This window comes from Corvus moneduloides, chromosome 25, assembly GCF_009650955.1.
Source record: "Corvus moneduloides isolate bCorMon1 chromosome 25, bCorMon1.pri, whole genome shotgun sequence".
Lineage (NCBI taxonomy): Eukaryota > Metazoa > Chordata > Aves > Passeriformes > Corvidae > Corvus > Corvus moneduloides.
In genome coordinates this window covers 1,642,187-1,668,879 of record NC_045500.1, presented here as the reverse complement: position 1 = coordinate 1,668,879, position 26,693 = coordinate 1,642,187, and the positions used below count along the sequence as shown (strand labels likewise).

Genomic DNA, 26,693 nt, shown 5'->3' with positions numbered 1-26,693 from the left:
CTTTTCTTTTTTGGGATTTTTTAAAAATTTCTTTATCGTTTTCCTTTTTTTCCTTTCACTTCTTTTAATTTGGTTTTTTTATTATTTTTATTTTCCCTTTTTACCCTTTTTTCGTCTTTTCTTTTTCTCCTTTCGATTTCCTTTTTCTTTTTTTTTTTTTTTTATTTTATTTTATTAAATCGAGTTCCAAAACTCTCTGTGAGAATAACCTGGCAGCTGGGAAAAATGACGATTATTTTTGTTTTCTTGTTGACCCATTGCTTATGGATACAATCAAAGCTGTGAGAAGGGGAAGGTGGGGAGGGGGAGGGAGCGGGAGGGGGGCGGGGGGGAGGACGCATTTATGCCTTTGCAGCGTGTTCCTGGTCCGGCCCCGCGCGGAGCCGCCGGGGCCAGTGGGTTTTTATTTCCTGGAGCTCATCCATCGGTGACGTTGTGACATACGATGAATGTGTCGGTCCTAATAAAATCAAACAAACACGTACAGGCTTCCACACATCCTTCTCCCGGGGAACCTGGGGAGGTGCTGAGCTCTTCCCTGTGGATGTTCCCATCAGGCATCGTTATTGAAGGAGTTGCTGATTTTTTTTTACGTGGGGTGAGCACCGCCAGAGGCGGTTGCTTTCCCCACAGAGGTTCTCAGAATCCTTGGAGAAGTGAGGATCGCTGCCAGTCTGGAAGTTGGCATCGCCTTTGGATGCGGTTGAGCGCTGAGACGGTGGAGTGAGGAAGGGGAGGAGGTCACCAATGGGTTGCCAACCCACCCTCCCTGCTCCCAGTCTACAAAATAGAGGGAGAACAAGGTGAGTTGCCCCAAAGAGCTGCTGCGGAGTCAGAAGCAGTGGATGTAGCAGAGGGTGAGAATGCTGTCAGGGAGAGGGGGGATCCTGGTGGGATCAAGCCAGGTCGATCCCCCAAAGCCTCCTAGCTCCCGGGATCCTGCAATCCTGGCGGCCAGGCTGGATTTACGGGGGGGTGGCGAGGGCGAGAAGGGATTAATTCTGCTTCCACCGCCTCCTCCTCCTCCTCCTCCAGCAGTGTCTAATCTCCACTGGGGCTTCGAGGTCTGACCCTGCTCTGATCGAGGACCGGGATAACCCTGGCTGAGCCGGGGAGGATCTACCCGGGGCTCCCGAAAACCAGGTAGTCAAAATTGCCCTTTTTTTTTTGATATTATGCTTATTTTTCAGGATCGATGCGTTTATCCGAGAAGGGGGAGGGGGGGGGCAGGGGGCCGCACGAGGGTGAGGGATGCAGGATGAGATATTCCACCCTGCCAGCGTGGGAGGGATGAGAGTGGGGAGGGTTTGGGGGTCCCTGTGCCCCCCAGGAGGGGATAGGGTGACATGTGACATTGAGGTACCACATTGAACCCACCCTTAATATAAGCAATAATAACCCATATAACTAATTAATAATTGCAAACTGTGGAGGGGGGAGGCTGGAGAGGCGAGAGGGGTTGGACCCCGGGGCGAGGGTTGGGTCGGACCCCTGGGGGAGGGTTGGGTTGGACCCCGGGGGGAGGGTCCCTGCCCGGGACGGGACACCCACATGGGGTGTGGTGGGATCGGTCCCGCCCCCACCTGCGGGGCCCCGCCCCCGCTGCCCCCGGGCCCCCCCGGCACCTGCTGCGGCGGCGGCTCCGGCCATGGGCGCGCTGCGACGGGCGGCGCTGGCGCTGGCGGCGCTGCTGGGTGAGCCCCGGGGACCCGGGGGGCTCCGGGGGGACGGCGCGGGGCAGCGGGGTGGGGCACCGGGAGGGCACCCGACGAGATGCGGGAGAGCCGGGGGATAGCGGGCAGGACGCGGGAGAGCTTTTGGGGTGCAGCAGGCGGGAGCCGGCGGTACCGGCGGCTGCGCCCGGCAAGGCGCGGGGGAATCGGGGGGAACTGCTCGGGACGCGAGGAAGCGCGGCGGGTACGGGGCAGGACGCGGTGGTACCGGGGGGGCACCCGGCAGGACTCAGGAAAAGCGGGATGCGCCGGGCAGGGCGAGGGAGAGCTTTTGGGAGGGCATCGGGCAGGACCCGGAGATACTGAGGGGGTCACCGGGCAGGGTGTAGGAGCAGCCGGAGGCACCCAGCAAGACACCCGGGAGCCCGGCACCACCAGGCAGGATCCTGGGGAGTTTTAGGGTGGCACCGGGAAGGACCTAGGGGTACTGGGGGCCAGGGTCACAGCACCCACCTGCTTCTGTGCCCCCAGTCCCGATCCCCAGCAGGCAGGTTGGTTGGGGTGGGGGGAATCCATCCCCTCCCCTTTTAGGAGTGCCCGGAGTGGAGAAAATCTGAGTCTTCCCGGGAAAAGCCTTTTGTACCTTGGAGGTGCCAAACAGCCGCTTTCAGCACCCCCAAACCCAAAGCACCCCCATATGGGGACACGCCAGGGACTCCGATGTGAGAGCCCATAGTTCACCTGCCTGCGTGGCATTGGGCAGGGAAAAATCCATTTGTTTTCCCTTGTTTACTGGTGCTCCACTGCCGTCCCAGCTGGTTTTGAGGTGAGGGGTCTCAACCCTTCTCTGTCTGTGGGTTTGTGCCTTCTTCCGCCCCTGATTTCCCACCCTATTTGAGTTTTTTTGGAACTGCCACGGTTCCCAAAGGAAACATCCTTTGGCGTTCCCAGCAAAGGAGAGGCCTTTGGAGAAAGGAAACGGCCCCAGAAACAATGGCAGCGGCGTTTCCTTCCAGCAGAACACTGGGTGGGGGTCCTGGAGCCGCCACTTGTCCCTCCTTGAAGGTTTTCTTCCTTGATGAAAGTTAGTTAAAGGATGTTGGTATGAGGCACGGGGCTCACTCAGTCCTTAAATCCCACCAGAGTGCTCCTTCGCCACATCCCGATGGCGTTTTTTTGCACCGAATCACGATGGATTCCCACAAAAAAAGTCACACTTCAGCCCTGGGATGTGACATCATGGGCACTGACAGCTCAAAAATGCAGCAAAAAGACCCTTATGAACCCCAAATGTGTGTTTTTCCTTTAATTTTGCTTTCAAGCAATCCTTCCTCGTCCCGTGGGATCCTCATGGGATCATGATGGGGAAAAGCAAAATGAGGGATGTTTGCCATCCCTGTTCCCTTCCTAGTCCCTATCCCATCCCAACCCATCCCCAATCCCAACCCCAATCCCTTCCTCAATCCCATTCCAATCTCATCTCCAGCCCATCCCATCCCATCCCCATCCCATCTCCGCCTCTGTGTCCCACACCAGGGGTGAAGCACGTTTCCATCTATAGCAAAGTCACATATGATTATTGCATTATTTAATTTTTTTTCCCCAAATTTGGTCTCTCTGGAGGATACGGCACTTTCTGCCCCCCCCCCGCCCCCGGGGTCGTGAGAAATGCCGCTGTGGATTTTCCCAACGGACACTGCTCCACAGCCCGGCATCTCCTATCTGCCCGTTTATAAATAGTCGAAGTTAAGGGAAGAAAAGAAAAAAATCCCCCAAAAATAATCTTAAAAAAAAAAAAGGGAAGGCGACTGGCTGCGTTGCAGCGTCGAGATGCTCCTTGACCTTTTTCCAAGCTTTTTCAAGGGTCCCTTTTCCGGCCAGATTCCCGCTGAGTATTTTAAATCCCAAGCTTGGTCTTTTGGGATTTAATTTGGGTCTGGGTTTCACATGACTCCAGCGCCTTAATCCTATCAACTGGGGTCATCAAACCCCAACCGCCTCCGGGATTTAATTCCCCATACAGTTAATGGTTTAGAGATTTGGGGAGGGGGCTGGAGGGGGAGTTTGCTTTTTTCGGGGTTCAGACTTTGAGTTTGCTTTTTTGGGGTGCCAGAGCCGGGAAATAGCTTTTATTGGGGTGAAATGATGCAATTTTAGATGAGGATGGGGAGATTGATATCGGCACAGGGATTAATGTTGAAATTGCAGGGATTTAAAGGTGATTTTTTTTCCATAGGGAAAAAATTCAAAGGGAAATTTAAAGCAGGGTTTTTTGTCGTGGGAAAATTTAAAAGTACTTTGGAATGTTAAATTGTAGGATATTTATTCCACAGGGGAAAAAAAATTATAGCTATTTTTAAAGGTAAATTTAAGTCTATTCTGCTTTTCCATATGCAAAAAAAATGCAGCAGATGGGCTGGGGCGGAGGGAAAACACCCGGGCAGGTGTTTAGCTCAGGGCAGCTGGATAAAAATCCAGGTTCTGAGCCCAAAGAGCAGGCGGGAGGGGCTGAGAGCCCCAGGCCCCCCCGGACGTGTATGAGCACCGTGAGCAGCTTAATTTTTTCGATCTGGTTAAAGCATTAGAGGATTTGGAGCGTCAAGGTGGCCAAAGCCGGGGCTGTGCCAGGGGGTTCAGTCCCGTTCCTGCAGCTCCAGAGCGAGCTCCACCAGCCTTTTCTCGGGTCACATCTGTCTGAGAGGAGGAATTTGGGTGAATTCTGCGAGAAAAAGGGGATTTTGGGGAGCAAGCAGCTTTCGGATCTGGATTCACTCCCTCTCCCCGATACACTGGAGGGGAGATGATGGAGCTGGGATCTCCTGTTACCACAGGAGTTTAAGGATGGCAGAGCAAAGCTGCAGCCCCAGAGCACAATGAACATAATTAACAGGGCCATCATTAGGTTTCAGAGTTAACACAGCCCGGTTCGCAGTGCCGGGAGCAGCTTTGAGGCGCACAAGGCTGTTTTAATGCCTTGGGGTGGGACAGGAAACCTCTGGCTAGTGCCAGAGCATCTTTCCCCTCTCTGGAGCCTGGACTTCCCCAGGAATCCCCAGCACCCTTTGGCCCAGCACCTTTTGTGCCCAAAAATTCATGCTGATGGAGGAGGTGGGATGAAAAACCTGGATTTTCCCAGCTGTTGGGGATGCACAGGGGTGTAGAAGCTGTGGAGTCACTTATCGATGCCATCTACATCATTAATGAACTATACTATGAATAACTTTTTTTTTATTATTATTATTATTATCATCGTCGTCATTATAGTTATCACTCTTTCATGACCATTATTATCATTATAATCACGGTTATAATTGATATTATAATTATTATAACTTACAGTTCTTTTGATTTAATTACAATTATAATTATTCTATAAGGTCTATTACCTATTATCTCTAATACTTCTAATATAAATTACAATAGAATTATTGAATATAATCTATTTTCTTCTGGATTAGCCCAATTTAACACAATTTTATAATAATGGAGGAGCTGGGCTGAAAACATCTGGATTTTCCCAGCTGTTGAGAATGCAGGGATGTTTAGGGGCTGTGCCATCTGCATAATTAGTGAACTGTATAATTTTGATCACAATTATTAATATAATTATTTTTATTTTTACCAGTATTATCATTATTATGACTGTTATCATTATTGTATTGGAATCATTGTTATAATTATTATAATCACTATTACCATTATTATTATTATCATTATTAATATCACTTTTATCATTATTATTCCCACTTTTATAATTATTATTCTCACTTTGATCATTGCTCTCATTATTCTGAGCACCATTATCACTCTCACATCCCCTCTATTATCCCTATTCTTACAAAAATATACCTGTATTTATAACTATTACAAATTATATGTTCTCCATGATCTATTTTATTCTGGAAATTCCAATTTAATGAGTCGCCATCTCATATTTCTTTCCACACTCTCTAAATTTAATACAATTATCTGTATAATTACATATAAACACACTATAATTACCATTATTTTTCCATACTGTCTATTGGATCTGATACCACAGCTCTATATAATTAATAAATAATATTATCAATGATCTGGGACCTGCAGGCGCCTCCAGCATCTCCCCCCCACACACCCTCCAGGATTTAAAGGTTTTATGTTCTTAGCCCGGGTGAGCTATTTTTACGCATCCTCACCAGACTGGGCCTGCTTTCTCCCAGTTTTTCACCAGAGAAAGGAAATTTAATTTTTTTTTTTTTTAAATTCCTGAGAAGACTTATCAGCCGGAGCAGAGTTTCCTGCCTGGAGCTGGAAGGCTCCGTCCGGAAATGGCACCAGTGCCTTGCCAGGAGGGGGGATGAACGGATGCGGGAGGAGGCTAAAAATACCCCCCAGCGCCTTGTTTTCCTCTTCCCACCCTGGAAAAATCCAATTACAACCCCTGAGCTCTTAGGGAAAAGTGCGATGCCGTTGAAAGCTCCTAAAATCCTTCAAACCCAAGGGTTTTTCCCCCAGACTGAGGATTTGGGATGATGAGGTGGCATCATCCTTTTCCCTCTGTGTCCCAATCTGAAGCATCCCTGGGGCGCTGGCAGGAGCGGGGCCAGCCGGGGTCATGGATCGATGGGCGGATGCAGGGATGGAGCCGCTGGGATGCGGGGCCTCGGTGATGTTCCCCCGGGAAAAACAAACCAACCCCAGCACAAACTCAGCCTTGCCTGAGCTGATTAATTTTGTGGCTGAGCCTTACAGGCAAAGCCAGGGAATGATCTTCCCCCAGGAGCTGAGCATCCCTCTCCGGTCCTCTCCACTCCTACCCCATCACCTCCTCCCAGTGGGGCTTGGGGAGATGCTGGGATGGAGGGGACGTGGTGATGAGAGATTGGGATGAGATATTTGGGGTCAAATGAGATGGAGGCCACTCATGGATTATCCCAGTTTAGTGCTGGCAGCAAAAAGGGGGGATAGGCTTGTGGGGTGCATGTGGGGAGCCCTACAAATAAATCCCATGGGATCTGGTGCAGCATCATGGGGGCTGGGGGTACCCCAATACTGAGCTAAGGGGGGGTCTGCCTGCTGGAGGCAGCTGTCTCCTGGGCTGGAGACTTGGGCCTTGGGATTTCCCAATCCGAGTGTGGGGCGGAAGCTGGAATGGGAGGGAGCAGCAATGTCCTGCATTCTCCAGAGCAGGCGGAAAGCCCTTCCTGTGGCAGGGAAGGACGCAAAATGTTCTCCTGCCCAGCTTCCTGGTGATAACCTGGGATTGTTGTTTTTTGTCTTGGGAATGGGGTTTTTCTCACAATCAGTGAGGTTTTGTGGAGAAGTGGCACCTGGGGTTGAGTCACATTCCGGTTTCTTCCCTCTCCCATGGGCAGGTGTCTCCTTGGCCGTGCTGGAGGTGCATGTGGGGACGAGCTTGGTGTTCTCTGTGGAGGGGCAGCAGGCGGTGTTGCCTGCCTGGTACACCAGCAACTCCCTGAACAAGCCCTACGTCACCTGGATGCTGAACAAGAATGCTGGTCCCTTCCAGGTGAGAAGAGGGCAGGGGCTGCAGGACAGGAGATGGAGGGGTCAAGCTGGGAGGTGACCATGGAGGGGGTGCTGGTGGTGCCCATGATGGGGGGAAGATTATGGTGCCCACCATGGGGTGGTGGCCACGGTGCCCATGGTGGAAGGATGCCCATGATGGGGAGGTGGCCATGATGGAGGGAAACTCATGGTGCCCACCATGCAATGTTCATGATGGGATGAAGCTCATGGTGCCCATGCAGGGAAGATGCCCTCAATGGGTTAGTGCCCATGATGGGGGGAGCCTCATGGTGGCCCACAAATGGGTAAGTGTCCGTGGTAAGGACATGGTGCCCATGATGGGGAGATGCCCACGATGGGGAGCTGCTCATGGTGGGGACATGCCCATGGGGAGATGCGTGTGGTTCCCGCAGTGGGGGCATGCTTGTGGTGCCCATGGGGGAGAGTTGCTCCATGATGGGGTGAAGCTCACAGCGCCCACCATGGGGAGGTGACCACCATGGAGGACATGCTCATGGTTTCCATGATGGGGACATACCCATGGTGCTGCAATGGGGAGCTGCTTGTAGTGCCCATAATGGGGTGGTGTCCATGATAGGAGAAGCTCATGGTGCCTACCATGGGAGGATCCCCTTGATGGGGTGTTGCTGCCTGTTCTGAGCTTCCCCTCCCCCTCCCAAAGACACGTGCTCCTGCCCATGTGCTCCGAGCTCCTTTGTTCCAAGCGCGGGCAAAGCCAAATGTAACTCAGACTCTTCAGCAGTGTCTGATTGGCCGGTCACCCCGGGTCCGACCCCAGTCCTCCCCTTTCCCCTTCTCCTAATAAAAGATGGTCGAGGGGAGGCAAACGCTCTCTCTCAGCTCAGCTACTTTCCTGTAAACATCTCTGGTCGTCTGTCTCATTTGAAAGCTTCTAACTGCAGGGAATTGAGCGAGCAGGGAGCTATATTTCTCCCTCTTTGCTTCTGCTGATGGTATTTGCTCTGCAGCTGATTCAGGTACCGATTTTAGAGCTACTGAAGTGCTAGATCGCCCTTGCTACCTCTCAAGGCTGCTCGAGGCTTTCTAAGGCATTGAAATACAAGCGCTAGCTGGTATAAAGCTGAAAAGATACCTTCCACAATGGGGGGTGCTCATGGTGATGTGTTGATGCCCACGATGAGGTCATGCCCACAGTGCCTGCAGTAGGGAGGTGCTTGTGGTGCCCACAGCAGGGAAAGACACAAGATGGGGAGAGATCCAAGATGGGGAGATGCCCATACAGGGAGGTGTTTGTGGTGTCCACAGTGGGAAGTGCTTACAGTGGGGAGTTATTGTGGTCCTCATGATCAGGAGGTGCCCACGGTGGGGAGGTGCCCATGAGGGGAGATGCCCACGCTGGGGGCACGCGCAAGGTGCCTGCAGTAGGGAGGTGCTTGTCATGCTCGTGATGGGGAGATACCCATGATGGACAGATGTCCTTGGAAGATGCTCATGGTGCCCACAATAGGAAAATGCCCACAGTGGTTCCCCTGATGGGGAGATGCTTGTGATGGGACAGTTGCTCATGGTGCCCAGTACTTGTGCCTGCAGTGGGGAGCTGCCTGCACTTCCCATGTCCAGGATGCTCAGGCCAGGTGAGGCTGGAGGGGGCTTATGCAGCAACCCCTGCTCTACAAAATGTAGGATTTGGGGGGCTTTTCTCTCCAGCAACACCATCCAGAAGTGAAAACATGTGGTTTTTTCCCTGTGCAGGTCCTGTCATACCTGGGCGGGGTGCCGAAGGTGGAGGAGACAGATCTGAAGCCCCGCGTGGGGTTCCTGTACTCCATTGTCACCCACAACATCTCGATTTTGATCAACGACACCCAGGAGCAAGACTCGGGTCAGTACATGTGCACTGTCAACGTGGTGGATGACACCATCAGGTTGGAAAAGAACGTCGGCATCATCAACCTCACTGTCCTGGGTAAGGCTGCACCAGTCACCCCGGCTCCCTTGGACCTCCCCACGCTGCCCCTGGGGACTAACATCGGTGCCCCTGGGGACTAACATCGGTGCCCACAGTGCCGCCGGCCACCCCCACCTGCCAGCTGCACGGCAACGCCGTCGTGGGGGCCAACGTGACCCTGAGCTGCTCCTCCAAGAAGGGGAAGCCCTCGCCCATGTACCAGTGGCAGCGCGAGTCCCCCACCCTGCAGGTCTTTTTTCCCCCTGCCCAGGGTAAGGTGGCATCAGTGTGGGGACAGGTGGGTGGGTGGGTGGGCTGGAATATCCTGAGAAGGTTCAGCTGGGGGATTCTTTGGCTTCATCCCCTCAACCACTTCCTGCACGAGGAGGTGGAGGGCGCAGGGGTGGCTGTGAGGCAGCACCCGAATTTCTCACCTGCAGACCGGGCCAGGGGCACCCTCAAGCTGACCAACCTCTCCCTGGAAATGTCGGGGGTCTACGTCTGCAGGGCTGAAAACCAAGCGGGTTCTAAGAACTGCAGCATCATCCTGGAGGTACACTCAAGTGAGTACGTGTCCACAGGGTTGGGGAGGGGGACAAAGTCCCCAGGAGGTCCCTGTGGGAATAAGGGAATAAGGGAATCTCTGTCTCTCTCTGGCAGCGAGCACCAAAGCAGTCATTGCCGGCGCCGTGCTGGGCTCCCTGGGTGCCCTTGCCACCATCATCTTCTTTGCCCAGAAAGTCGTCAGCTACAGGAGGAAAAAACGTGACAGCCAGGAGGAGGGACCCAACGAGATCAAGTGAGGCGCTCCTCCTGTGGAGGGGGTTCGAATCATCGTTAGGGTTCAGGGTTAATGGGCGAGGAGGGTGTTTCCAGCTCTGGCTCGTCATTCCTCACGTTCAGAGTTGATAGTGGGGAAGAGTTCTTGATCTCTGGCCAGTCATCACTGGGGTCCAGAGGTAACGATCAGGAGGGAAGTTTCCACCTCTGTTTCCACCTCAGTCATCGTTCGGTTTTGGAGTTAATGAGGGCATTTTCCACCTCTGTTTTCCCCTCTTTCCTTTTGTCCCTCTGTTTGGGGGTCCAGGAGGTCTGCACAACCTCACTGCTCAGGGAGGGCACGCCAGGGCGGGGAGTGGAAGGGTTCCCAGAGCCCATCTCTCTGATGCTCTCCCCTCTTGGCAGGGAAGACGCCATGGCACCCAAAACCCCGTCGTGGGCAAGGAGCCCAGCTTCAGACACCATGTCCAAAACCAGCACCCTGTCCTCCATCGCCGGCACCCGGCAACCCTACGGAGCCAGACCCCCCTCCGACACCGCCTCCATCCTCACCACCACCGGCAGCTACCGGGGACCCCCAGCCCGGGGAGGGGGGCGGCCCCCCAACCCCTCAACCCCCGCCGTTAACGGGACCCCCCGGCGCCGCCAGGATCCAGCTGCCACCCCGGGCTCACTGCCCCCCTCCAGCCTGGCACGAGCAGGTGCTGTCCCTGTCATGGTGCCTGCGCAGAGCCGAGCTGGCTCCTTAGTGTGAGCACCCCTCCCAAAAGACAGGGGTGCCCATAGCCAGCCCACCCCACTCCCTGTTTCCTGGGGTGGTTTTGTCCCTTTTTGGGTTTCCTTTTCTTTTTAACAGATGCCTCGAGCAGCTGGACTCATCGTGGGCCTGTTTAATGGGTGCAGGGGCTCGCTGGGTTTGGAGGGACTGAGTCTCCCCATAAATATCACCCCCCAAACCAGCCCCAGCCCCACCTCAGGGGGTCCCCTTCTTCTTATTTTTTTTTCTATATCTATATATCAGGTGAGCTGAGGGATTTTTCATAAAAGAGCATTAAAAGTGGGGGGTGGGGTGATTGGGACGCACACACACACACACACACACACTTTTTTTAGGGGTTTTCTGATTAAAAGCTGCTGCACTGCCCAGCACCGGTGCTTTGGGTGAGTTTGTGCGGATTTCGGGGTGGGGATGGATGTCCCACGACCTTCTGGGTGATGTCACAGGGCAGGGTGATGTCACAGTGCACCAGCCAAGGTCCTCAGAGTGAGGTGACATCACGATGCACGTGTTGTCACACCCCCTGGCCGTGATGTCACACCCTGTGTCGGGTGGCAGGATGCCACCATGAGCGTGTGACATCCGACTGATGCCTGTGTGATGCCGTACAGGCAGGTCACGTGTCCGTCAGGGATGTCATGTGTGCCTGCATGATGTCACTGTTACCATGACATGTGCCTCTCTGATGTCACACCCACAATCATGCCTAGCGGTGACGTCACACACAGCAGTGTGATGTCACTCCAGCCATCACACGCACCTGCGTGGTGTCACAGCAGCCGTCACATGTCTGGTAGTGACATCACCGCCCATCTCCTGGCAGGAGCGCCCCACAAGTCATCTCCCACCCATGAGCGATGTCACGCCACCCCCTGTGCACCAGCGTGATGTCACGCCAGCTGTCACACGCTTGGCAGTGATGTCACACGTACAGGTGGGACATCCCTGCGGGGCACCGCCTGCCCCACACCCCTCCCACCGCTGCCCCGCTGTGACCTCACCGCTCTGCTGGTGACATCAAAAGGCACCAAGGACAGGCCGGGGCTCTGGCAGGGGCGTTTATTGGGGCGGGGGGTCTCTGGGGTGGGGGGGGGGCAGCCAGGGACGGGGGCAGGGCCTGGCTGTGGGGGGGCCCCGGGGGACGCATGCGGGGGGCGGGGGGTGAAGCGGGGGCTCCTGGGCCTCGGCGGGTGGCGACGGGGAGGGGGTCGGTGGCGAGGGGTTTCTGGAGAGCAGCTGGCGGCCCCTGCAAGCAAGGAGAGAGCGAGTGGTCAGCCTGGGCCTGGCCCCGCCTGTGCCCTGTGCCCCGCCTGCACCTTTACGCCTCTCTGCACCCTGTGCCCTGCCTGTACCCTTCACCCTTCACCCTTCCTGCACCCTGCGCCCTGCACCCTGCCTGCACCCTGCCTGCACCCTGCCCACTCTCTGCACCCTGCCTACACCCTGCTCTCACGCTGCTCCTGCAGCCTGCACCCTCTCCGTGCCCTCCCCCTGCCCACACCCTGCCCGTGCCCTACTTGCAGCCCGCCCACACCCTGCCTGCACCCTTGTCCTGCCTCCACTGCTGCCCACACTCTGCCCTCACCCAGCCCAGGAACCTGGGGTTACCGTGCCTGCACCCCCCTAGGCAGAGCACCATGGCAGAAGGAGGGGAACCTGGCTCCGCTGCTGTCAGCCTGTTCAGCCCCCCTAACAAGGCATCCAGAAGGAATCTCTGGGCCCTAAGAAGCTGCAGAGCACCGGCATTTGGCAGCTGCCTCCCCACTGCAGCCCTGTGACATCCTCACTGCAGCCCCAGTGCGTCCTCGCTCCATCCTCACTGCAGCCCCATTGAATCTCCGCTGCTTCCTCACTGCATCTTCAGTTTGCTCCCATCGCATCCTCACCGAATCTCTGTTGCTTCCCCACTGCATCCCCAGTTCATCCCCACCACATGCTCACTGCATCCCCTTTGCAGCCCCACTGCATCTTCACTGTGTTCCCACATTGTCCCCACTGGATCGTCACTAAATCCCCACTGCATCCTCAGTTCCTTCTCATCCCAGCCCCACTGAATTCCTTCTCCATCGTCAGGGCATGCTCACTGCATTTTCACTGAATCTTCAGTGCATTCTCACTGCATCCCCTCTGCTTCCCTACCACATCTCAGTTCTGTTCCCACTGTACCCTCAGTTCATCCCCACTGTGTCCCAGCTGAGTTCCAGTTCCATCCCCGCTACATCCTCAGTTCATTCCCGTCGCAGCCTTGCTGAATCCCCGTCACATCCTCACTGCATCCTTCTCTTCCTCCCCACCGCATTCCCACTGCATCTTCAGTTCATCCCCTCTGCATCTTCACTAAACCCCCATTGCATTCCCACTCCATCCTCACTGCATCCCAGTTCCATCCCAGCTGCATCCCAGTCTCATCCCGGCTGCACCTCCACCAGCCCCGCCACACTCACGTGGCCGAGCCGGCAGCACGCCCTCCCCGCCGCTAACCCCAAACCAGCCTTGCCGGTATCCGGGGCCACGCCGCGCTCACGGCACCGGCACGGGGCACGGGGCACGGCCCGGGCACGGCGCAGCCACCACCCGGGGCTCCAATGCCACGCGGCCTCGGCACCGTGGGCGCTTTTTAAATTTACCTTTTCCTGCCAGGAGACTGTGACACAGGCTTTTAAAAATAGCATGTGCTGAGGCGAGGCGCTCGGGGTGGTGTTGCTAAGGGAGAGATTCAATCCAAATCTAGGGCTGCGCCTTCCCATCCTACTTCCCATCCTTTCCAACTACTACGGCGCGCACCCAAAATTAGGGCAAGGCAGGGGCTGCCTGCCTGTGTGCTTCCATCTCCTGGGAGGAAAAACCCCTTCTCCATCCCGAATCGGTGCGGGGAAGGATGCTCCATCCCAAATCTGCCCGGGGAAGAATGCTCCATCCCAAATCTCTGCAGGGAAGGATGCTCCATCCCAAATCAGCTTGGGGAAGGATGCTCCATCCCAAATCAACACAGCAAAGGACGCTCAGAGCAGCATCCTTGTAGAAATGACCCAGTTTTGGGGGGAAAGAAGCGGGATTTGGGATGTACCTAATCACCGTTGCGGAGGTCGCCGCCGCGGGTGCTGTTGGCGCACTCGGCGTCCTTGGTTTTCCGATCAATCTCACCCCCTTTGATCTTCTTGCGGGTCATATGGCCACGGAAACTAGCCTGGATCTTGGCAGCTGCCGCGTTGGCATCAGGGTCGTCCAAAGGGATGTCCAGGATGTCCTCGTCCAGCTTTGTGCAGGCTCCCTCCTGGCGGTGGCAACGGCAGGGTTACAGCTGGTGGGACCTCAAAGAGCGCAGCCCCCTCCCCAAATGAATCCATTCAAGAACGTCCTAAATGAGCCCCTGTTCTAAAAATTAGGGGGAGGGGTGCTAAAAATTAGGTTTACTAGTCAAAAATTAGGGTCCTTTGCTAAAAATGAGGGGTTTTGCTAAAAATCAGGGTCCCTTGCAGGTGTCTTGGGGAAAGTGCAACCAAAGCTGCAGGTGGGGGAAGATGCTTCACCTCCTGCTCATCCCTAAATCCCACCCTGGACTACACGGCTGCAGGAAGCCAGACTCCAGCCAGGGTTATGATGCAGGGAGAGGAGAATCCATGGGATCCATGGGAGCAGAGGATGGGTTCTGGGGGGTATTTTTGGCACGGAGCTGGGGGCCATGCTGCACAAAATGAGCTGGTCATGCCTCAGTTTCCCTTTCCCTTGCAGCCTGTTGCATCCTCCTGCATCCCTCCTCAGAGCTTTGGTTGAAAACACCAGGAGATTTGGGAAAGGAGTGATGCCAGAAGGGAGGAAAAGCCCCAGCAAGGACAAATCACTGCAGCCCATTCCCCTCCTGCCACATCCCACCAGAGCTGTTGGACTCGGCACCAAGTTCAACAGAGAAAAAAAATATGGGAAAATGAAAAGAGGTGGAAATGAGCTGGCATTGGATGATCCAGTGCCTGCAGCTGTGGGGGTGAAGCCTTTTTGTTGCCCCACGAGCACTTGAAAGGACTTAAAGGAGTTTTGGGGGGCTTATTTGTAGATTTGGGGGGGGGGGAAGCTCATCCCGTTGGAGCGTGCCATGGCTCCACGAAGTTGCTCGGCTTGTTTTACCATCGTGAAAGGTGAGGATGGGTCCAAGGTGGAAATGATAGGTCCAAGGTGGAAATGATATGTCCAGGGTGGAAATGATATAGCCAGGGCTGGAAATCCTATAGCCAGGGGAGAGATCCTATAGCCAGGGGAAGGAAATCCTATATCTAGGAAAGAAAGCCTATATTCAGGAGAGAAATCCTATATATGCGGAGGTGGGGGGAGAACAACCTATATCCAGGGGAGAAGTCCTATATACAGGTGGGAGAAATCCTATATACAGGTGGGAGAAACCTATATCCAGGGGAGAAATACTGTATCTGGAGGAGGGAATCCTATAGTCAAGAGAGAAAACCTATATATGAAAGGGCATATCCTATATCCAGGCAAGAAATCCTATATCCAAGAGAGTAATCCTATATTAAGGGAGAGGAAATCCTATATCCAGGGGAGAAATACCATATACAGGTGGAGGAAATCTATATATGCAGGGGCATTTCCTATATCCAGGGGAGAAATCCTACATTCAGGGAAGAAATTCTGCATACAGGTGGCAGAAACCCATATCCAAGTAGAGAGATCCTGTATATAGGTGGGAAAAACATATATTCAGGAGAAAAAAAAATCCTATATCCAGGGGAGACATCCTATATTCAAGGAAGAAAACCCATATGCAGGGGGCCATATCTTATATCGACAGGAGAAATCCTATATCCAGTGGAGAAACACCATATCCATGGGGTGAAAACCTCTATGCAGGAGATGAAAACTTGTATCTAGGGAAGAAATCCTATATTCAGAAGGAGAAATCCTGCATATGAGGGAAAAAGTCCTATACATAGGGGAGAAATCCTATATCCAGGCAAGATAAATCCTATATCCAGGGTGGGCTTTGCCTCTTTGGAGGTGCCCAGGAGGAGAGATGGGGGCTTTTCCCTGTGCTGCTGTCTTAGCAGGAGGGGGAAAAGGGGGAAAAAAGTGGAGAAAAGGGATTAAAAAAAGGAGAAAGGGGGAAAAAAGGGGGGAAAGGGGCAGGAAAAGTCAGGGGATCAGGGAGAAAGGGGAAAAGGATGTGGTTTTCCGCCCAAGCCAGCTGGTGGCCAGGAGGGAGGAGAGAGAGGTGCAACCCCAGTTAAGCCCTTTATCCATAAGCAACCCCCGATCCCACCTGTAGAGCAATTGTGGGGCTGGGGGAAGCAAAAGCTCCATAAAAGCTGGCTTCGAGGCCAGCGGGGTTTTCCTCGGTGGGCTGTGGGGTGCAGGATGCTGGCCGCGCTGTGGCCCCGGCGGGATGGATTCCGAACTGGTGCGAAGCAGGAGTGGGGATTTGGTGGGGGGCTGGGGGGAAGAAGGGTCGGGGGGGGGGGGGGGGTCGCGGAGTTGGCTGAGCTCTTGGGTGCAGCACCCCTCGCACCCCCCGCCTCCACCACCCCAAAAACCCCCCGGCCGCCCCCAGAGCGGAGCAGCAATAAGGGATGAAAGGCAGGAGCGGGCGCTGGGGGTCGGGGAAGGGGCACCTACATTGCAGCAGTCCATGGCGGAGGGCGGGTGGGCGGCCAGCGGCGGGCGAGGGGCTCCGGCAGGATCTCGCTTCCCCGGCAGCTCTCCCGGCGCAGGTGGCAAGTTGAGCGGAGCCGCTTGCCTACGTAATGCGCTTTCCTCCGGGCGAGCCTATCAGCCCGACACCCCTGCCAGGCTTTTGGGGGGGAAGGAGGGGTGCCTTATTTTTTTTTTTCCTCCCTTTCTCTTCTTCTTTTTTTTTTCTTTTTTTTTTTTTAATTTTTTTTTTTTTTTTATTTTCCCTCCTCCAATTTTATTTCGCAGCCTCCAACTCCCTCCTAACACTTAAAGGAGCCGGCAGCTCGCCTCGGAGTTTCGTGGAACACAACATCACATGCAGAGGATGGGAGCCAAGATGTGATGAGGCTTGCCCTGGGCGTGGAGGGTTTTTTGGGGGGCAAAGCTATAACAAATGGGGGTACTGGGTTCGTTTTGGGGGGGGACACTACCCACAGTGATGCTGGAGGCAGGTTTTACCCCCTGGGTTGGTTTGCACGGGGGGCAAAAAACCTTCTTGACCCACTTAGGACTTGGTCCTGAAGGAGGGTGAGGATGAGGATGATGAGGATGAAAACGGTGAGGAAGGGTGGGCATGGTGGGACACTGCATCCCACTGAGCACCCGCAGAACCCTGGGGGTGATGTGGCCAACTGCAGGCTCCAAGCAGAGGAGTGGGCTCCACTTCTGGGGTCTGGGGGTCCCTTCCCCACTCACAGGAGCATCTGAACCCCCGTATTTGGGGTGTTCTCCAAGCAGACCTGCAGTCCCAGCCACTTGCACAGCCCTTGGTGCTCCCTGCAGCCCCTGCTCCTGCCCCTGGACCACGCCGAGGTGCTGGGACTGGCAGGGTGAGCCGGGGCCCCCCAGGAAAGAGGAGGGACCCCCAGGGCAATGCAGGGGGCTGCAGCCCACAGCCCCCCCATCGCCTGCCTCGCTCGCCTCTAATCCGGGTTTGGGGGTTGCTAAGCAACAGCATAAGTCGCCCGTGGGCTCTGCGCCGATGCTGCTCCAGCCAGCCCCCAAAACACGGCGTGGCCCCCCCAAGGCAGGCACCAGCACCCCCCGACCCACCTGCACAGTCAGGCCCCACCGGTTCTCCCTGGCCAAGTTTGCTCACAGGGGTTCTCCTTCTTGGGGGCCTGGTGGCACTGACCTTCCTCTTTGCCACCACCACCACCATCATCATCATCATCATCATCATCATCATCATCATCATCATGCCTGTTAGCATCCCTGTCCCACTGGCATCACTGTTTCTGGCACTGGAATGGGCACTGTCCCCACTGTTGTCCCCATACCTGACCTCATCCCCATCACCTCCACCACATTCTCCATCTCACCATTGTCCCTGTCCCCATTTCTATCACCACCCTCCTCACGATCCCCAACCCATTTCTTGTCCCCATCCTCCTCACAATGCCAATCCCCGCCCCCATTCCCAGCTTCAGCCTCACCATCTCTCTCCCTGTCCCCATCCCTGTCATCACCCTCATCCCTGTCCCTATCATTGGCCCTGTCCCCTTCTGTATCTTCATCCTTGTTCCCATTCCTATCCCAGCTCCATCTCTTTCTCCAAGGCCATTCCAGCTGGGTGCAGGTGGTGGCACCTCTTGCCCCCTGACACCCCAGGATACCCACACATCCCACTCCCCATCCCAGGCACATCCCACCACTGCCACCTCCCTCAACTGCTTCACTCACACTTGGAGGTTGATGGGGGTCACCCCTGCCCCAGCAGCAGCCAGGCACCCAAATTCCCTCTTGGGAAACGCTCTCAAGCATCCCTCAAACTCCCCTGGCAGCCACTGGCAGCCCGCTCTCCCGACTGGAGCCACTTTTCCACCGTCACTTCTTCCCACCAGCACGGCAGGGTGGGGGGGATGGGAATAGCTCTGCTCCAGAAAACCCTGCTCCAGCTTCCAGGAGAAGCCTTGGCAGCTCTGCTGGGATTTTTTCACGGGAAGAGATCCTTTTCCCTGGTTTTTAGACCCTCCAGATCCACCACTGCCTTGCTCCAATGAGAGAAGACCGGGTGTTTTGGGCGAGTTAAGTGGGAAGGGTTTTTGGGGTGATTCATCTATCAGGAATCTGGGAAGTTAGCCCCAAAATCAGGATTAGTCCCTCAGTTAGTCCCCAAAATCTGCTCCATCCGTGGCACCCCGGTCCTGGCAGAGCCGCCGAGCGCCGCCGTCTCCCGCAGGCTGCGGCTGCGGAGGAGGGACGCGAAATGCCAGAACATTTCTAATCATTAATGGCGGCTTTTGAGCCTGTTCCAGGCTCTGCATTTTTCCTCCCTGGACCCCTTCATCTGGACGTTGCTTTTTCAGGTGCTCCAGCACCTCCAAAATTTGAATTCCAAGGAAATAACTCAGATTTTGGAAGGGGAGAACGGGAAGTGCAGCTGGCGAGACCCGCTGAGAACATCCCGCCGTCGTGGTTTGAGATGGTGGCAAAGAGGTGTTAAAAAATCCTTCAAAAAAAAGGAAAAAATCCTTAAAAGCAAAGGGAATTGGATGCTGGAATGATGCCCTGGGCGGGCAGTGTTGCCGGCTGCTGAAGCAGGAGCCGGCAGCCGGCGAGGCGGTGCTGGGGGGGGGTCAAGGCGTAGCTGGTTGGCATCAGCCCCGGCACGGGGTCCCCGCCAGCTTTTTTTTCCCCATCCCTCCTTCCTGTTTTTCCCAGGGGAGCCGCTGTCATGCCCCGTGCCGTGGGCGAGCACCACATATGGCGAGGGAAAACAGGAAAGAGGGGGGAAAAACGGGGTGAGCATGGAAAGGGGGGGGTTCAGTCCCCTCCAAAAACAGAGCAGCCGGCTTCAACGCAAACCCCGCCACTTTTTGGGGGGGATTTTGAAACCATGCCGGGTGGGAAAATATGAATTTCACAGGTAGGAATAGGACTGGGGGGGCCCTTGCGTGCACCCCAAAATTCCATGGAGGTGTCTCAGCTTATGGAGCGGGGTAGGAGAGGAGCAATGTCACATCATTCCTTCACACCGGGATGTTATGAAGTTTCTTCCAACCTCCAGGGATGCAGGGGCCTAAATATAGAGGCTAAAAATATCATCCCATGCTCAGCTCAGCCCCAAACCCAGGATTTTTCGGGGAGAAATCTCAGGTGATTGGTGCTAATAACGGCGGGGACCTCGTTAATAAAATTCCTCATTAAAACAGCACCACTGGGGTGGGATGGAAGTGCAGCATCCACCCACGGGAAAAGGGCAGGAGCCAGGGGAGGACCAAGGGGGTTTTTTTGGGTTTGGGGTTGGATAGTGGGAAATGGGGGATTTGGGGCGAGTGCTGCGGTTGCGTCTCCGGAGAGGTGTCCCAGTTCATGAGGGTTATGGGGACGGGCTCCCCTTCGGCTCCTCTCCACGCATTTTGGGACAGAATCACGGTGATCCGGAGCTGTGCGTGCTGCCTGCTTCCCCTGGTGCTGCCTGCTCCCCCTCCATGTCCTTGGCCTCCTTCAGGTCCCGGAGGAAAGAAGAAAATTTAGACAATGTGGCACAAGGGTGGCAGGGACAGGGTGGGAGCAGGGACCCAGTGCAGCTCCTGGCACCTCAGATTCTCTGGAGGGGCCTGGAGCGGAGGGCAGCATACCTGGGAAGGGGGCCAGGTGAGACGGTCATCCTCCAGCATGGCTCCCCACGCCACCGGGTCGATGGCACCAGCTGGGGAAGGAGGAGGCTTGATGCCACGTGCAATGGGCACCTGGTGCCACGAGTTACGGGCACATGGGACAGGCACAACATCCTGGGTGATGGGCAAAAATTGAAGGCTTGATGGCCATAGGTGATGGACATTTGGGACAGGCACAATGCCATGGGCAATGGGCCCAGGGGGCAGGTTTGATGCCCTGGGTGATGGGCAGACGGGAGAGACCTGATGCTGTAGATGGGGGTCACATGGGGCAATGGAGATGCGGGGCAGGCCTGGCGCCCTGGTGATGGGCACACGGAGCAGGCTGGGCAGGCAATGCAGCGCGGGGCAGGAGATGGCAATGTGGGGGTGGGTGCTGGGCAAGGCCACTCACCCTCTCTCTGCTCCAGCAGCTTTTGGAAGTACTGAGCTGCAAAGGCCACCACGTCGGTGGGCTGCTCCCGCAGCACTTCCCGTGCCAGCCCTTCCAGCAGGTTCCGGAAGCCGGCGGGCACCCTCATGTTGATGCTGGCAGAGGCAATGGACATGGCCACCTCTTCCGGACCGCCTGCAGCGGCACAGCCCGGGATCACTCACAGCCCCCGGTGCCACCGGGCACCGCCGGGACTCGAACCCGCAGACCCACGACTGCGGGAGCGAAGAGCCGCCGCTAGGGGGCGACACGCTCCTTGCCCCTCCGCGCACGCGCGCCGCCGCCCCTCGCTGCGCGCGCGCGGCCTCGGCCTGGGCGGGGAGAGCGGGAGCGAGGGGGCCCCGGTCCCCTCCCCCCCGTGTCCCCCGGTCCCCTCCCCGTGTCCCCCGGTTCTTGCCCCCCGCCCCCCCCCCGCAGCCCCGCAACCCTCGGCCCCGCGCTCCCGGCTTTTCCCCTCGGCCTCTCCCGTCAGTCCCGGACCGGGCCGCGCCGGCGCTTCAGGCCGCGGTGCGGACGCCGTCGCTTGGCAACCGCCCCCCCCCCCCACCGGCGGCGCGTGCACGGGCCACGCCCCCGCGCGTTGGGCCCGCCCGCGGGGCGGGGCGGGGGCGGTGGAGGCCCGGGGGTACCGGGGTGTACCGGGGTGTACCGGGGTGTACCGGGGGCACCGGCGGGTATCGGAGGGCACCGGCGGTCCCGGCGCCCTCACAGCCCCTTGTCCCCCTCCGGATGGCGGCGTGGGCCCTGCTGGCGCTGCTGGCTCTGGCTCCGGCGGCGGCAGGTAAAGGGCTGGGGAAGGTCAACCTCCGACCCCCCAGCCCCGCGGGCACCCTCTGCAGCCTGCCCCGAGACCCCCCCAGACCCACTTCGGGGCGCTTGGCACCGTCAGAACCCTTGGCATGGCAGCAGCCCGGCTCCGATGCCCGTGGAATTCCCTAAGCTCCCCCAAGCCCTGATTTGGTGCCCTTTGCGCCTTTCCGAGCCTCTTACGTGCATTGGCACCTCCCCAGCCCCGCGTTTTAGGGTGCCCCTCTTGGCACCCCCCACAAACCCCCCACTGTGATGCCCCTTGAACCCCCAGACCCTCTTTGATGACATTGGCACTACTCTGAGCCCCACTTTGGGGCCCTTGGTGCTCTCCCAGCCCCACCGCGATGCCTTTGGCTTCCCCCTTAGCCTAGTTTTGATGCCCTTGTCACTGCCAACCCCTCTTTCACACTCTTTGCACCCCCAAGCTCTGCTTCAGTGCCCTCTGCACTCCCAGAGCCCCAGTTTGATGCCCTCTGCACCCCTTGAGTCCCACTTTGATACCCTTCACACCCCCAGCCCCTCCCCAACGCCCTTGGCCCAGCACTGCTGCCGTGGGACGATGCTTTACGTAAGGTGGGAGCCACATGCGGCTCCTCAGTGGTGTCTCGTGGGCTCTCCTCCCTTCCCTCCTCCCTTCTTCTCCCTTCCCTCCTCCCAGCTGCTTTTTATAGCCTCCACTCTTCCCTGGCGTCTCAGTTTTAATTTTTTTTTTCTCCTCCGACTTGTTTTTTATATAACTCCCAGAGCCTCGTGGCATGAGGCAGTGGGACCAGCGATGCAGCTGACTCCTGAGGGGTTGAGGACGTTGTTCCTTTCCTTTCCTTTCCTTTCCTTTCCTTCCTTAAACCCAGCCTAGGATGAGCTGCAGAGGAGATGAGGCTCCATGAGCTCTGATTTGGTCAATGGGGATCTCAGATCACCCCTCAAATGTTGCTCCTGACCCCCTTTTCAAGCATGATTTTCTTTTCACACTGCAAAAATGGGCCTTTTGGTGGTGCCAGGGCTGAGCCTTCTGCTTCTGTCCCCACAGAAGGTGCCTTTGCCAATGCTGCACACCCAATGTTTCCCATCCCACCCCTTGACAAACTTTTTTCCATGGGAAAAATACACCAGAACATTTATTAGCAAGGCTGGGTTGGGAGAGACACTCCCATGCTGTTAACAGAAGAATTTTTACCAAAGTCTGTATCCAAATCCATGTAATACAAGCTGTAACATGCTCCCTGTGCTTTGGGAGGCAAATTCCCTCTTGTGGACTTTAAATTCTGCCTCTTCCTCAGCTCTGTGGGGATTTTAACCACCTTAAGGCTGACCAGAAAGCTGTAAATTAAGAGGGATCTCAAATAATCTGTATTTAAGAGGGGATTAGAGGCCATGGAAAGGGTGTTTTCCTCTCAGAGCTGATGTTTGCACTGTTTGCTGATTCCAGGGGGAAGGCTCGGCTTTGCCTCCTACTATGGTGACCACATGGTGCTGCAGAAGAAGCCGTCAGGGGCTGTGGTGTGGGGCCACGGGGAGCTGGGGGCCGTGGTCACCGTGATTCTCTCAGGGGCCGGTGGCCTCATCATCATGGAGAAAACAGCACAGGTTAAAGGTCAGTCCCAGACCTTCACTAGAAACTGAGGCCGATGGTTTTGGTGACCAGAGAATTTGTCTGAGCCCAAATCGGAGCTGATGGGGGGGTGAGACAGGGTTTGTCACCACCCTGAGGTTTGTCAGCACCCTGAGGTTTGTCACACTGCTGCCCTGGGGCTGCAGAGGTGGTGGTGACATCTCCAGCTCGTGCTTTTCCCTCTCCAGGAGACCTGGGGGGGCTCAGCCATTCCCCTCCCCACCGGCGCCAGCCTTTGCTCACTTTGGTTCCCAGCAGCGGATCCCGTGGGCGCCCAGCGGGAGCCGAGCTGCTGCTGGAGTGGGTGGCACTGCACAGGCTTGAGCCGAGCGATGAGGCTGTGGAGGGGAGAAGGGGAATTTAGCTTCTCTCCCTGTCTAAACCATGTCTGAAGAATTTCCAGAGCACTCCTGGCTTCTTTTTCGATCTATGACCCCTTGGAGGATCCTGTGGGATCTTTAAGCCCCAAAGGATGGTGCCTGTGCAAGCAGAGCCTTCCTTGGGGCTGGGAGAGCTCAGGGGCGCCTCAAATCCCAGCTACCTCACTGCCTGAAGAGTTGGGGGGGAGCTCATCACCTTTGGGGGGTGAAAGTGCTGGCCAAGGGCACCTCCATAACCTGAAGAGCCTGGAGGTGTCTTGTGAGAGAGCAGCGATCCAGGAGATCTGCAGGATCCAGCCAGAAAATCCACTCTTAAGCTCTAGCAGAATATCTTTACGCTTCGATTCGGCGCCTCTAAAATTAACCAGAGACATCTCAGTGTCACATACACCAAGCTGCTCCTGTAATCCCAGTTCCTCCCAGCAGCTTCTGCTCTGACACACATTTGTTTTCCAGATTTTCTCTTTTAACCCCTTAATTCCTGCAGGAGGAAGGTCCCTGTGATGGCAGAGATCTTCCAAAATCCATTTCCCCAACCTGTCTTTGTGGTGGGGAAGCTTTACCCTGTTCCCCACTCAACATCCTGGCAAAGGTCTTGAAGCCTTCATAATGGTGGTGGAAGATAAGAATCATCCTCTTCCTCCAGGACCTTCTGGGACATGGACAACTGTCCTGGACCCAGTGGATCAGGGTGGTCCCTATGCACTGACAGCTGAGCAGGGCTTGGAGAACGTGACCCTGCGGGACATCTACTTTGGAGATGTGTGGCTTTGCAGCGGGCAGAGCAACATGGCAATGACGGTCCTGCAGGTAAGGCCCCCCAGCACAGATCAGGCAGGATCAGGTAGGGATCAGGCAGGGAAGTGCTTTGCCTGCTCCTGCCCCTTCTTCAGGTGGCCAATGCCAGCCAGGAGCTCGCCATGGCATCTCGTTATTCCTACGTCCGTATCTTTGCTGCGGCGCCTGCCCGCTCCGACGTTGAGCTGGAGGACCTGGAGCGGATCGACCTGCCCTGGTCCATTCCAACGGCTGGTGAGTGCAATGGGCCTCCAAAAGAGAGCTTGGAAATGGCTTTTCCCCCACTTTTTCCCTTTATAGCCTGCTGTTTCTTGAGTAGAAAACCTGGGCCACGGGAATTTCACCTACTTCTCGGCCGTGTGCTGGCTGTTGGGGCGCTCCCTGTATGAGGCTCTGGGTTCCCCCATCGGGCTGGTGGAGGTGGCCTGGGGGGGGACCCCCATCGAGGCCTGGTCCTCCCGCCGGGTTCTGCAGGCGTGTGGGCTGCCGGAGGACACGGGGAGGTGAGAGAAGGTGCTGTGGAAACACCTCCTGCCCCGTACCACGCTGCTTTTGGGGAATATCCTCATCCCTTCCCACCCCACCTCCTCTCCCGAAGCCTCACTGCCCCCTCTGTGCATCCTTATGCCCCCTTAGGATAAAATCCCCTCCCATGCCAAGAGCATAAGGCACATCTGGGTGGGTAAAGAGGGAGAGGAGGGACCTCAGAGCTCCCTTTGGCATGGTGCTTGCTTTAACTTGAAGCCTGCCTTGTGCTTTGCACCCCCTTAAGCCTAGCTTTGTCTTCCAGCACCTCCCCACATCAGCATCTCTCTGGCCCACAAACGCCCTCCGTGCTCTGGAACGCCATGATCCACCCGCTGCTCAACATGACCCTGCGGGGTGTTGCTTGGTACCAGGGTGAGCCCCCATTTCTCTCCCCAGGGGTGGAGCAGCCCCCGCTGTCCCACCAAGCTCTCATAAGCCCTTCTTTTTGGGGGACAGGTGAGGACAACACCCTCCTGCACACAGACCAGTACAACTGCACCTTCCCTGCACTCATCGCTGACTGGCGCCGGGCGTTCCACGCTGGATCAGCCGGACAGACGGAGCAGCTTCTGCCCTTTGGCTTTGTGCAGGTGTGGGAGGGTGAGAGGCAGGGCCCCCACGATCCTGTGGGGATACCCAGGGGGGCTTCACACACTGGAGGCCACTTCCATGTTGGCAGCAGGGAGAGGATGCTGTAAACACATGGACGCATTTTGCCACGTGCTGAAAATCCCATGCAGGGGCTGCAGTGGCCAGTTTTGGGAAGCTGAGCCACTCCCCCATTTTCCCTGTGACTCCCAGCTGTCCACCTACCGCCGTCGGAGTGCGGACGACAGCTTTGCCCGGCTCCGCTGGCACCAGACAGCCGACCTGGGGGTTGTTCCCAATGCCAGGATGCCCAGCACTTTCATGGCCGTTGCCATGGATCTGGGCGATGAGCACTCTCCCTATGGCAGGTGAGTCCTGGGCTGGGGTGAGGGTGTAGGGATGGAATTTTTGGGTACCAACCCCATCTTCCTCCTCTTCCTCGGCAGTATCCACCCCCGGGACAAGCAGAATGTGGCGCACCGGCTGCTGCTGGGTGCCAGGGCTGTGGCGTACGGGGACAAGGACCTCGTGTTCCAGGGACCGTATCCCACCCGGGCTATCCTGGAGGTGACCAGGGGGCTGCTGAACGTCACCTACAGCCAGGAGCTCATCTGCCGTCAGAGGGATGCACAGGCATTTGAGGTGAGGGGGTGGGAAATCCTCCCCAGAGAGCTGGGAAAAGGAAAGCAACACTGTTAGGGGTTTCTCCCCTCCCCAGGTGTGCTGCTCCAGCCAGGCATCCCCGTGCCAGTGGCTGCCGGCACCGGTGGTGGCCGTGGGGTCCCGCACGGTGACGCTGGCCCTGAGTGGCTGCAGGACGCTGGTGCTGGGCCTGCGCTATGCCTGGGCCGAGTGGCCCTGTGAGTACCAGGCCTGCCCCCTCTACAACCCCCAGGGGCTGCCTGCACCCCCCTTCCTGCTGGACACCCTCCCTGCAGGGAATGCTGCCGGAGGGAGGGAGCTGCTGCTCCTCCCCGCCTCCAGGTTCCCCCTAAATTAGGGAGTTGAGTGAGCTCAGGCCTCTGGCAAAGCACTCAAGGCTCCTGGCACTGCCCCTTCCCAAGCCAGGAAGAGGCTTGGTTACTACCTTATTAATTAAACAACTTTTCAGCTCCTCTTCGGACTCCAGCCAAGGCTACAGGGTCGAGGGAGGGGGAAAAAGCCAATTTACAATTAAATATATGAAAAATGATGTAAGGACAAATTAAATATATGGAAAATGATGTAAGCAGCAAGACACACCAGTGGGAGCTGAGCCCCTCACTGCTGCTCCCTTGCCCATGGAGCTGGTCCTGGGCCCCCGGGCACCCCATTTCTCTGGGCACGGACTGCTGATCCCCAGGGTAGGGTGCTCACAGGATCCAGGGATCAGCTTCCAGCTGCAGGGTGGAGACAGGGAGAGAGGAGCTCTGCCAAAAACCCACAGCTAAACACTAAGGCTGGGCTGCGACTGCCTTCCACCACCCTCTCTTAATAAACAGTTAATAAACCACCTCATTTTATTTCTGGATTGGTTTTTCCTTCAGAGGAGCATTCCTAATCCTCCGTTCTCCACCTCTTGCCATAACAG

General features: G+C 56.3%; 4 protein-coding genes across 9 annotated transcripts; 2 read left to right on the top strand and 2 right to left on the bottom strand.

Moving 5' to 3' along the window:
• The first annotated feature begins 348 nt into the window (after window positions 1–348).
• Window positions 349–11,420, top strand: LOC116455571 (endothelial cell-selective adhesion molecule-like). 3 transcript variants are annotated; one of them, XM_032133544.1, is made up of 8 exons: window positions 349–803; window positions 1,039–1,143; window positions 7,031–7,185; window positions 8,919–9,132; window positions 9,231–9,386; window positions 9,555–9,677; window positions 9,775–9,913; window positions 10,300–11,420. In XM_032133544.1, exons 3-8 carry the CDS (start codon window positions 7,156–7,158, stop codon window positions 10,646–10,648), a joined length of 1,011 nt encoding a protein of 336 aa, XP_031989435.1. In that variant the 5' UTR covers window positions 349–803; window positions 1,039–1,143; window positions 7,031–7,155; the 3' UTR covers window positions 10,649–11,420. The 3 variants fall into 3 exon arrangements, with proteins under 3 accessions (XP_031989435.1, XP_031989434.1, XP_031989433.1); XM_032133543.1 differs by having other exon boundaries at window positions 1,036–1,143; XM_032133542.1 differs by lacking the exons at window positions 349–803; window positions 1,039–1,143 and adding an exon at window positions 1,640–1,694.
• On the bottom strand, window positions 10,765–16,469 carry NRGN (neurogranin). Its single transcript, XM_032133549.1, has 3 exons — window positions 16,295–16,469; window positions 13,740–13,946; window positions 10,765–11,918 (listed from the first exon to the last, which is right to left on the bottom strand). The coding sequence occupies exons 1-2, from the start codon at window positions 16,307–16,309 to the stop codon at window positions 13,740–13,742; spliced, it is 222 nt and encodes a 73-aa protein (XP_031989440.1). The 5' UTR covers window positions 16,310–16,469; the 3' UTR covers window positions 10,765–11,918.
• A 100-nt stretch (window positions 16,470–16,569) lies between these two features.
• SPA17 (sperm autoantigenic protein 17) lies at window positions 16,570–20,993 on the bottom strand. Of its 2 annotated transcripts, none has more exons than XM_032133548.1 (3): window positions 20,369–20,730; window positions 19,936–20,006; window positions 16,570–19,799 (listed from the first exon to the last, which is right to left on the bottom strand). In XM_032133548.1, the coding sequence occupies exons 1-3, from the start codon at window positions 20,520–20,522 to the stop codon at window positions 19,725–19,727; spliced, it is 300 nt and encodes a 99-aa protein (XP_031989439.1). In that variant the 5' UTR covers window positions 20,523–20,730; the 3' UTR covers window positions 16,570–19,724. The 2 variants fall into 2 exon arrangements, with proteins under 2 accessions (XP_031989439.1, XP_031989437.1); XM_032133546.1 differs by adding an exon at window positions 20,888–20,993 and having other exon boundaries at window positions 19,711–20,006; window positions 20,369–20,542.
• Window positions 20,994–21,024: 31 nt separating this feature from the next.
• Window positions 21,025–26,616, top strand: SIAE (sialic acid acetylesterase). Of its 3 annotated transcripts, XM_032133533.1 has the most exons (11): window positions 21,025–21,060; window positions 21,091–21,188; window positions 22,647–22,811; window positions 23,856–24,019; window positions 24,103–24,241; window positions 24,327–24,510; window positions 24,798–24,907; window positions 24,992–25,125; window positions 25,337–25,491; window positions 25,570–25,765; window positions 25,842–26,616. In XM_032133533.1, exons 2-11 carry the CDS (start codon window positions 21,137–21,139, stop codon window positions 26,121–26,123), a joined length of 1,581 nt encoding a protein of 526 aa, XP_031989424.1. In that variant the 5' UTR covers window positions 21,025–21,060; window positions 21,091–21,136; the 3' UTR covers window positions 26,124–26,616. The 3 variants fall into 3 exon arrangements, with proteins under 3 accessions (XP_031989424.1, XP_031989423.1, XP_031989425.1); XM_032133532.1 differs by having other exon boundaries at window positions 21,059–21,188; XM_032133534.1 differs by lacking the exon at window positions 22,647–22,811 and having other exon boundaries at window positions 21,059–21,188.
• The last annotated feature ends 77 nt before the right edge of the window (window positions 26,617–26,693 follow it).